This window comes from Cryptomeria japonica, chromosome 9, assembly GCF_030272615.1.
Source record: "Cryptomeria japonica chromosome 9, Sugi_1.0, whole genome shotgun sequence".
Taxonomy (NCBI): domain Eukaryota; kingdom Viridiplantae; phylum Streptophyta; class Pinopsida; order Cupressales; family Cupressaceae; genus Cryptomeria; species Cryptomeria japonica.
Window position 1 is genome coordinate 206,827,157 of NC_081413.1, and position 11,967 is coordinate 206,839,123.

The 11,967-nt window shown below is 38.1% G+C and overlaps 1 protein-coding gene across 1 annotated transcript; it reads left to right on the top strand.

The window, feature by feature from the left end:
* The first annotated feature begins 1,743 nt into the window (after positions 1-1,743).
* LOC131044486 (putative disease resistance protein At1g50180) lies at positions 1,744-2,865 on the top strand. Its single transcript, XM_059211546.1, has 2 exons — positions 1,744-1,815; positions 1,861-2,865. The coding sequence occupies exons 1-2, from the start codon at positions 1,744-1,746 to the stop codon at positions 2,863-2,865; spliced, it is 1,077 nt and encodes a 358-aa protein (XP_059067529.1).
* Positions 2,866-11,967: the final 9,102 nt, after the last annotated feature.

Below are 11,967 nucleotides of genomic sequence, written 5' to 3' on the forward strand. Positions count from 1 at the left end.
TTTTCTTGTCTTAATTGAATAAATTAACCAATTGTACATAACATTGTTCTCAACTGTAATGTCTATGCAAAATAAAAATAAAAAAATTAGGTATTTCCAAACGCATTACATGTCTCCTAATAACATAGGATATCTCTTTCTTAAAACCAACTAATAAATCGATATTTACCCAGCATCATTTTCTATTACTTCTATTAAGGTTTTCATTATATAATGAAAAATCATAAAAGATTCCAATTTCAATTGGAATCTCTTTATATCAAGTCAATCCTATTCTTGGCCCACAATGAAAAATAAAATTGGCTATCAGATGAAGAATAACATTCTTGTATAGTATATTGAATCTAATCAAGTTTGGAATTGGTATTATTCTCAAGCTTTCCCAATAAAAAGTTGAACTTTGGTTTTATTTCATAGGTATGATTACAAAGATAATGAGATGAATGTTATTTCTAAAGATTAAAGAGAATAATTAAACTTATGATGTAGGAACATTTTTTATTGTTGTGTTTTTATGTATAATCTTATGTTACTTTGATGATCCAAATTGGGTGCTAATTGTTCAAAGCAATCTAATTGTCTCAAATTAATGAAGAAATCCAGCAAAAAATATGTACCAAATTATATTATACATTGATAAATCTGTATAGATCTATACTTATATATATCTCGTTAGGTAATCTTAAAATTCAAAATTATGGATTTCTAAGGTGTTTCAATGCATTTGAATTACGATTTTAGAAGAGGACTTGCCAAAAAATAAAAAGGCACTCTTATGTAATATTATTGATCCAAACTAGATGCCACTTGTTCAAAGGAAACTAATTGTCTAAAAAATAATGTATGTAATATTACATGTGTATAGATCTATACTTTTATATACTTCATTATGCAATGTTGAAATTTATCTATATTTTCCCTTCAATTTCCTATTGGCATATCCCTTGCACCTCCTATGGGTGCAAGTGCTAGTTATATTCCTTTATCGTTTTTTATTTGTACTTTTATTGTCTCTCTCCACCCATAACTTTTGATCTTGTGAACATTGATTAATACTTCTCTTTATTGTATGTGACCCGTGCTAACTCATATGAAACATTTAAAACTATGACAATCTCTTTATCTAAAAAACTCACACACAATCTTTTCCAGAAACTTACTTGTTCCACTTAATCTTTTGCACAAGCTTTTCTTTTTTTCATCCACATAAACTGTTTTTAGCTAGCTGCATACCATCCATTTTCTATCGTCCTTTGCCTCTTCTTTTCAACTTTAATATTGAACTAGACAGCCATTATCTCCATAGCTGTCTGCATTCTTTTCAACTTTAATATTGACCCAGACAGCCATTATCTTTACAGCTGTCTGCAAACGTTCCACTGCTTTCTGTTATTTTTCTCGTCTGTATCCATCTAAACTTTTCTTAAAAAAGATTCCTTTCACACGTTCATTACCGTCGGCTGCCAGGCCACGAAGTTGATGTTATAAATGATATCGATGTAAGCAGTATCATACTCACATTACAGCCAAGGTTTCCAAGTTTGAGTTACACTCACCCATTCTATTCTATTTCCTCTCTGTTTTACCTGCACTCGATTAGCATTTAGCAAGAAGAGAATTCAGCCATTCTTTTCTATTCTATTCTATTTCATTCCTCTCACTTTTGGCTGCACTCAATTAGGAGTAGTTATTCTATTTCCTAGGAGCTGCAATTCTCAATGTCAACCCAAAAAAGAGTTGAAAATGGCATCCGTGCTTGCAGGGGGTGTTGTTAAAAAAGTTTGTGAGATGGCCATCCAACAAGCGGCTAATCAGGTTTACATAGTCTGAAACTTCACAGAAGACTTTCAATGGTTGCAGAGCAGATTTATGGAAATCAATGCTGTCTTAAATGAAGCCGATGAAGAGAGCAGTAGTCAAAAGGAGTCTGTGAGAAACTGGCTTCATAGAGTTCGGGACATTGCCTGGGAGGCAGAGGACATACTCGAAGAATTTGCTGTGGATCATTCTTTGTACGCTAGTAAGGCCCAGAGTTGTAGTCAGTTGATTCTTCGTCATAAAATGGGTAGAAGAATTCAAAAGGTCAATGCCCGGTTGAGCTCAGTTGTTGCAGATGGAAACCAACTGAATATAGTTCGTGCTGCGGTGGCTCACAAAGAGGAAGCAGAATCAAGTACACCCCATGGGCAACAGTTTAAAAGATGGAGTATCCTGCCCGGCGATTCGAAGCCAGTGGGGATACAGTCCAAGATTGAAAGCATGGTGAGTTTGCTGGAAAATCCCGAAATTCCAATTATTGAAGTGGTTGGAATGGGGGGAATCGGCAAAACCTATCTTCTTCAGCATGTCTACAATGGTAGAAAAGATTATAGGTATGACAAATCTGCATGGCTTTCAGTTTCTCAGTCCTATTCTGTTTCCAAGTTGCAGCGAGATTTAGCCTTTCAATTAGATAAAGACTTAAGGAAAGAAATTACGGAGAGTGAAATAAGTGATATGATAGCAGCAGAGTTGATTTATCGCTTTATACTAGAGAAGAGATGTCTTATTGTTTTAGATGATGTATGGAGGGCTAGTAGAGAAGGTGATTTGCTTACCAAACTTGGCATACCATCTGGAGGTAATAGCCAATCCAAAATTCTGGTTAGCACAAGAAACAGAGTGGTCGCTGCAAATCTCAATGCTGAGATCTATGAGATGGAACGTCTGACAGATGAACAGAGTTGGCGGCTGTTTTGTGCTCACGCATTTCCCAAGTCTGAGGAAAATAGAGCGCCGGAGAACTTGGAGGAGGTTGCTCGTAAGATCGCGAAGAAATGTGGGGAGTTGCCACTTGCAATCAAAATCACAGCACTACATTGCTAAGTGACTGGTAGTTTAAGTGGAATAAGCTGGAAAAGGTAGGCACTTCCAACGACCATGTCATGGATATTCTCAAGTTGAGTTACCACAACTTGCCTGCGCATCTAAAGGCTTGTTTTGCTTATTTTTCCTTCTCTCTGGCGAGCACTACATTGCTAAGTGACTGACAGTTTAAGTGGAATAAGCTGGAAAAGGTAGGCACTTCCAACGACCATGTCATGGATATTCTCAAGTTGAGTTACCACAACTTGCCTGCGCATCTAAAGGCTTGTTTTGTTTAGTTTTCCTTCTTTCCCGAGGATGAGGAAATAGAGTGCGAGTATCTCATGTATCTATGGAAGGGAGAAGGATTCATTCCGGCAAGAGAGAACCCCTGGGATTGTTTAGACCAGCTAGCTAATCTTTGTCTTCTTGAATTATGGGAAGATAATGTAGCATGCAAACATAATTTTAAATTCTCTCTGACAAAATATTGTAAAATTCATGATTTATTGCTTGATTTGGCGATACTCATACCCAGTGAAAATAAATGTGCAATCGGTCTTGAGGATGCCTTCCCAAAATTGCATTCTGTGAATACAGGTGGTGGTCGCTGATGTCGCCTATTTTTGGCGAAGAAAGATATTGATGAGGATGCCATCTCGCAGAGACGCCCTGTTTTTCCCACACTTGTCCGCACACTGTCGCTCTCGTGGAATGCCCAGATTGGAGGAAAGATTCCAGCAATGTTGTTTAGCGGTATGAGAGTTCTTCGGATTCTGGATTTGAGCCATACAAATATCTCCACATTGCCCGCTTCTGTTGGAGAGATAAAACTTCTCAAAGTCTTGAATTTGAGGGAGACAGAGATTAGGAAGGTGCCGAAGTGTGTGAGAAGCCTTAAGAGTCTCTCTTATCTTAATGTCTCTGATTGCGGGGAATTATTTCGGAGTATTGAGGCACCGAAATGGATAAGTGAACTGAGATGTCTTCAGCATTTGGAAGGTCCGTTTACGAGACTGCTAAAGGGAATGTCAAAGCTGGAGTCTTTGCGAACACTGCGAACATTGACTTTGCACCTGTCCAGAAGTACATGTGGTGTGTTAAGTTTAGAGGACGTTGGGAAGATGAGTGGGCTTGAGGAAATAGGATTTGATGTTGAGGATGTATCACAGTTGAAGAGGATGGAAGAAGGGATCCTTGCGCCCTTGGAGAAGATGCGTCGGTTGGAAATATGCAATATAATCCGTGGAATGCAAGGTGTATCAGAGTTGGATCTTCCGCAGCTTCCGGAGAGAATGAATGCAATGAGAGATCTGGAACATCTCACACTATATGAGTTTGCAGTGCCAAGTTGGATATGCTGTTTGGCAAATCTCACGTATCTCTATTTAAGAAATTGTGATTGCAGTAATTACCCAGAATTACAAGCAATGCCCAATCTCGTGAGTTTGAGGTTGTCTTCTAACACTAGGTGCAGAGAATTGCCAAGGGCGCTTGGAAAGTCGGGAGGGTTTCTGTAGAATTTTGAACCTGACCTATCCTCTCTGAATCAACTGATTAGCAAACAATAACAGCAAAAAGAAGAAAACACCAATATCTTTATTGAAGCTTAATTAAAAAATTACATAGAGGCTGTATATATAAAGAATTTGCAGTCCAGAAGAATAAATAATAACTGCAGTTCTAAATATATTCCTAGCTTTGCATGGAAAGCTACTAAGGCTCTCAAACTAAAAAAAGCAAACTACTCCCTAAATTAAGAATACAATAAGTGCATGCACAACATGCTTTGTTTACTAAAAACAAACTCATGCAAAAAGCAAAACTAAAAATAGTCCTAAGGATTCATGCATGCTGGAGTACATGCTTTATTTGCATGAATAAACAAAAAAAACTATTAACTAAAAATAGCTTATGCATGGTGATGAATGGATAGCTTCATATCCAAACTGGAGTTGCATGGGCTGCATGCTAGAGCAGCATCACTTATCAACATACTCCCCCTTGATGATGAGAGGGCTGACAATCTTATCTCGTAGTGCTATAAAATGAGCTTTCGCAACCGCTTTGGTGAATATATCTGCTAGCTGATCCTGGGTGTTGATGTGCTTCAATTCGACATCCTTCTTTTACACCAAATCTCGTATGAAGTGATATTTCAAATCAAAATGCTTAGTTCTGCTGTGATGAACCAGATTCTTAGCTAACTTGTCTACCCTAATATCTCTCTCTCTCTCCCCTAATATCTCTCTCTCTCTCTCTCTCCCCTCTCCCTCTCCCTCTCCCTAATATCATATACTAATTTATTTATAAATTAATATATTAAAATATTATATATTAATATATTAATAAACATTAGATTAATTATGTGCAAATTATGTCGTTATGAGTCATATGGTGTCTTAAGGGGTCATATTATGTCCTACGACCCCTTAGGACACCATATGACCCCTAACGACACAATTTAGTGTCTTAAGGGTCATATGGTATCCTAAGGGGTCACATTGTGTCCTAGAACCCCTTAGGACATCTTATGACCCCTAACGACACAATTTTGTGTCTAAAGGGGACTTGTGGTGTCCACAGGGTTCATATGGTGTCCTACAACCCCTTAGGACACCATATGACCCCTTAAGACACCAAATTGTGTCGTTAGGGGTCATATTGTGTCCTAAGGTGTCTTATTGTGTCGTTAGGGGTTGTATTGTGTCCTAAGGGGTCATATGATGTCTTAAAGGGGTCATATGACATAATATAACCCATTAGGACACAATATGACCCATAACGACACAATTTGGTGTCTTAAGGGGTCATATGGTGTCCTAAGGGGTCATATGATGTCTTAAAGGGATCATATGACACAATATGACCCATTAGGACACAATATGACCCATAACGGTACAATTTGGTCTCTTAAGGGGTCATATGGTGTCCTAAGGGGTCCCAGGACACAATATGACCCCTTAGGACACCATATGACCCCTAACGACACCATATGGTGTCATAAGGGGTCATATATTGTCCTTAGGGGTCATATGGTGTCATAAGGGGTCCTATGGTGTCCATAGGGGTCATATGATGTCCTACGACCACTTAGGATAGCATATGTCCCCTAACGACACAATTTTGTCTTAAGGGGTCATATGGTATCCTATGACCGCTTAGGACACCATATGACCCCTTAAGACACTAAATTGTGTTGTTAGGGGTCATATTATGTCCTAAGGGGTTGTATTGTGTCATTAGGGGTCGTATTGTGTGCTAAGGGGTCATATGATGTCTTAAAGGGGTCATATGACACAATATGACCCATAACGATACAATTTGGTGTCTTAAGGGGTCATATGGTTTCTTAATGGGTCATATGATGTCTTAAATGGGTCATATGACATAATATGACCTTTAGGACACAATATCTCTCCCTCCCCCTCCCCCGATCTCTCTCTCTCTCTCTCTCTCTCTCTCCCTCTCTCTCTCTCTCTCTCCCAATCTCTCTCTCTCTCTCTCTCTCTCTCTCTCTCTCTCTCTCTCTCTCTCTCTCTCTCTCTAAAATATGAGTAATAAAATCGGATATCTGAATTCTGTCATTACCATTAATGTGGCAATAGTAAAAAAAAAAGGCAGCAACGGGAAATAATTTTGGGACCACAAATTTATACATTAAAATCGGATATCCGATTTTTGTAAATATAAAAGAGCCTTGTGGGCCATTTTGTTGATTCCAATGGCCCACAGTCTGCCTATTCTGTTTTCTGTCAACGATCATGGGTTTTCAGACAAGTTGAGACAAATTTGTGCTTTTGGGAGATTCTTAAAGTCAAATCTTACATTGTGAATCATTTAGGAGCATCTTTGTGGAGTTAAATGGGGAGTAGTAGTCATCGAAAGTCTAAATGCAAAATAAAACTTTCAAATGACCAAATTGACATTTATAGAGAAAGAGATAGAGAAGGTCATAGTAGGAGAAGACAAGGTATGTTAAATATTGCTAATGTTACTTCAAGTGAAGAGGAAATTGAATTTGAAAATGTGTCACAAGTTATTGAAAATGAAAATGTAGATTTTGAAAGTGAAAATTTTGAAAATGTTGAAAATGTTGAAATGGTTAATGAAAATGCTCAACATGTGGAAAATTTTGACATAGGAGGTGAAAATGTGGAAAAATTTGACATTGAAGGTGGAATTTCTCAACCAAGTGAACCATATGTAACACCTAATTACTTTAGAAATGAAGACCCTCTCATGGATGAAAGACAAATTCCAAATCCAAGACCTTCAAGAACCCCAAAATGGTTACTTGAAATCGATGAGAACATTATTGTGAATCTTGAAGGCAAGAGGTCAACAAGAACCGTTTGGTTGTGGGCTACACAACTTCTCGACCAAAATTTTAGCAATAATACATTGACCAAGCAATGCCAATTCTTTGTTCAATTGATAAAGATGATAAATATGAGACCATTGGTAAAAAAATTGAAGATTCGTATGAACAAGAAGATGGAGAGAAATTCTATTGTTGCCAAAAATCTATTTGACGCTCTCAATTTTATTGGAAAGAATACCAAAGAAAGAGATAAGAAAGCCACTTGAAGAGTGATTAGAACCTCCTTAGTAAGACATCAATTGAGTAAAGCTCGTCAAATGAGACAAACTTGTGTTTATTTTAACATAAACCATAAAACTTTGGATATAGCACTTGCACGAAGACAAAGACTTGACGATCCACTTCAACAAGATACATGGGCTTTTGGTGGGAGGCTTCCACATGTTGATAGAAAGTTGATTGAGAATGTGAAGGAGGAGATTCAACAATTTTGGCACTCTAATTCTAGAGTGTCACCCAATGTAAAGGACATTTTGAAATTAAGAATCAGCAATCGAGACCGCACACTGAATCCCAAACATTTCTTGGAATCAAGCCAAACAATGTTGTAAAAAAAAATTTGTGAAGTACATCCAACTTTGTAAATATCACAAAGGGCCTTTGAATCTTTGAAACCATTTTATTCTATTCCTCTTAAGATTCACAATACTTGTTGTTGCAAGTACCATGTGGAGTTTTCAATGTACCATGGACTTTTATGTCATATTCGTTCTACGATGCATACTAATGAGATGTTGCATGAGTGTGGTGCAATGCTATTTCCGAGATCATCAAGAGACTTGCAAGATCTATTTTTATGCCCTAGAGGTGATGGTTGCTATTTCTATAGAGATGATTATTTGAATGAGAAGTGCTCAGAATGTGGTGGGTTGTCAAAGTTTGTTTCATGTTTTCATGAGGGCAGCGAACACGAGTTTGGAAGCAATTATGTTGAGAAAAAAAGATATGAGATAGTGAAACATACTTTGAAGAGTGGAGGTGAAGGTTCTAGATGCGAATTGGTCTCAAGAGAAGTGAGTATTGTTGATTTTATTTTGGACTTTTGCATGCACATAGTGGGTACACTCGATATAATTGGAAGGGACGTATTTTTGCAACACGGCTTATTATCATGCATTTGAGTCGCTTTACAATTTTTTTTATTAGAGAACACTATTTGATAATTTTTCATGATATAATTATCGCAAAACCTTTATGCTCATGCAGGCCTTTTTTGATGATATACAACAGTATCACATTATGATTTTTGCATCAACATAGTGGGTTTTGTTGATATAATTCGAAGGGACGTATTTTTATGGTATATAATCCGACCTTTTCATTTATTATCATGCATTTCAGTTGAAGTGATTATCATAAAGCCTTTATGTTCATCCATGCATTTTATGTGTACACTAACAATTCTTAAAATGCAGGTTCATGCTAGATCATTTGGCATTGACAAGACCCTCTCTTGGTGATGGTACATATTCCTTTGTTCATTAATGAGATAAAATTTTGTTCTTAAACATTAAGTCAAGTGAAGGTATTGCTATTTAGAAATGACCATATCTACCATCGTCTTCAACCATGTAGAGAAATTCAATGAGAAGGGCTTTAATCAACATGCATCTTTCTTCAAAGTTATGCTTGTATACTTTGTAGAGAAACTGGTAAGTTTCGTAATTATACAATCTTGTACGTCTTAAAAATGTCTCAAATGATCTATTTATAATTTGACAAACTAATTTGTTTTTAAGTGTTATAATTTGTTTCTTGTAGCACATTCATTGTGCATAAAAAGGTTACTTAGTTGGGTCTTCATTTATATGCAGGCATTTTTGTATGTAAGATTTTCTCTTAGGACATGAGGATGTCTGATGCAGATGAAGTGGGATGTTTTATTTGTATATGGATGTGAATTGATGTAACTTTGTTATGATGATATACAATGTCCATGAGCAAATTGGTTTAGTTATATTGATGATATACAATGTATATGTACATGAGTATATTGGTGTAGTATTGATAATGAAAAAAAATCATGTTTTCATATCCCTTCATGGATGTCACATGAAAGTGTAATAGTAATTATGTGTATATAATACATGAAAATATTGATGATCATTATGTGTCTATAGTGTAATACTTGTTTATCTATATTTTTCATTGAACAAGTTAGGGCCACAGATTCTGAGATAGGATTTTGTAGGGACCCCTCTCGTGGCCCTGTAGGTTCAAATGGATCATTCGCAGGTGCAACAAATTTCAAGTTAGAGCCCATCAAAGTTTGACAATTTTTAGCACTTAGGGCGCTCAAGGGATGACGTCGGTAGGGCATGACCCCGAGCGTTCGACCAAGTGGGGGGGGAAAATAGGAGCATGCATAGGGTAATACTGCCTAACTGGACATGTCGGAGCTGACGGTTCATTGTCACGAAGAGAAGAACAAGAAATTGGCCATGTGACAACATTCGATTGAATGAGACTGACGATTTTTTTGCCAACCGAAAAAAATGCTTCCCTAATAAAACCATAGGAAAACTTGAAAAACCGAGATAGGATTTTGTAGGGACCCCTCTCATGGCCTCGTAGGTTCAAACGGATCATTCACAGGTGCCACGGATTCTAAGTTAGGGCCCCTCAAAGTTTGATAATTTTAGCACTTACGACGCTCAAGGGACGACGCCGGTAGGGCATGACCCTGAGTGTTCGACTGAGTGGGGGAAAAAATAGGAGCATGCATAGGGTAATAATTCCCATCTGGACATTTTGGAGATGATGGTTTGTTGTCATGACGAACAGAATGAGAAATTGGCCACGCGACAACATTCGATTTAATGAGACTGAAGATTTTTTTGCCAACCGAAAAAATGATGCCCTCATAAAACCATAGGGAAACTTGAAAACCTGAGATAGGATTTTGTAGCGACTCCTCTCATGGCCTCGTAGGTTCAAATGGATCATTCCTAGGTGCCATAGATTATGAGTTAGGGCCCGCCAAAGTTTGACAATTTTTAGCACTTACGGTGCTCAAGGGACGACTTCAGTATGGCGTGACCCCGAGCGTTCGACTGAGTGGGGGGGAAAAATAGGACCATGCATAGGGTAATAATTCCTAACTAGACATGTTGAATCCAATGGTTCATCATCAAAGCGAACAGAACGAGAAATTGGCCACACGACAACAGTCGATTGAATGAGACTCTTGATCTTTTTGCCAACCAAAAAAATGCTACCCTAATAAAACCATAGGGAAACTTGAAAAACTGAGATAGGATTTTGTAAGGACCCCTCTCATAGCCCCGTAGGTTAAATGGATCATTGGCAAGTGCCAGGGATTACGCGTTAGGGCCCATCAAACTTTGACAATTTTTAGCACTTAGGGCGCTCAAGGGACAACCCCAGTAGGGTATGACCCTGAGCGTTCAACCAAGGGGGGGGGGGGGAAATAGGACCATGCATAGGGTAATAATGCCTAACTGGACATGTCGAAGCTGATGGTTTGTCATCACAATGAGAAAAATGAGAAATTGGCCACACGACAACATTCGATTAAATGAGACTGATGATTTTTTTGCCAACCGAAAAAATGCTGCCCTAATAAAACCGTAGGGAAAATTGAAAAACAAAGATAGGATTTTGTAGGGACCTCTCTCATGGCCCTGTAGGTTCAAACGTATTATTTGAAGGTACCCACAGATTCTGAGTTAGGGCCCGTAAAGTTTGACAATTTTTAGCACTTAGGGCGCTCAAGGGATGACACCGGTAGGGTGTGACCCCGAGCATTCGACCAAGTGGGGGGGTGGAAATAGGACCATGCATAGGGTAATAATGTCTAACTGGACATGTCGGAGCCAACAGTTTGTCATCATGATGAGCAGAACGAGAAATTGGCCACGCGACAACATTCGATTGAATGAGTGACGATTTTTTTGCCAACTGAAAAAAATGCTGCCCTAATAAAACCGCAGGGAAACTTAAACCGAGATAGGATTTTGTAGGGACCCCTCTCATGGCCCTATAGGTTCAAATGGATCATTCATAGATGCCACATATTTTGAGTTAGGGCTCGTCAAAGTTTGACAATTTTTAGCACTTAGGGTGCTCAAGGGACGACGTCGATAGGTTGTGACCCCGAGCGTTCAACCAAGTGGGGGGGGGAAATAGGACCATTAATAGGGTAATAATGCCTAACTGGACATGTCAGAGCCAACGGATCATCATCACGATGAGCAGAACAAGAAATTGGCCACGTGACAACATTCGATTGAATGAGACTGACGATTTTTTTGCCAACCGAAAAAATGTTGCCCTAATAAAACCGTAGGGAAACTTGAAAACCAAGATAGGATTTTGTAGGGACCCCTCTCATGGCCCCGTAGGTTCAAATGGATCATTCACAGGTACCATGGATTATGAGCTAGGCCCCGTCAAAGTTTGACAATTTGTAGCACTTAGGACGCTCAAGGGACGATGCTGGTAGGGTATGACCCCGAGCGTTCGACCAAACAGGACCATGCATAGGGTAATAATGAATTGTATCAATTATTATTCATTAAATGAATTGTATTGTATTGTTCATTAAATGAATTGCATTGTATTGTTCATTAAATGAATTGTATTGTTCATTATACAAACAACACTTACGATGAAATGAAATGAATTGTATTGTTCATTAAATAACTATTATTAACCATTGTTAATTATTGGAATGAAGATTAAATATTTCCATGATAACACCATGCACAGATGAGCAA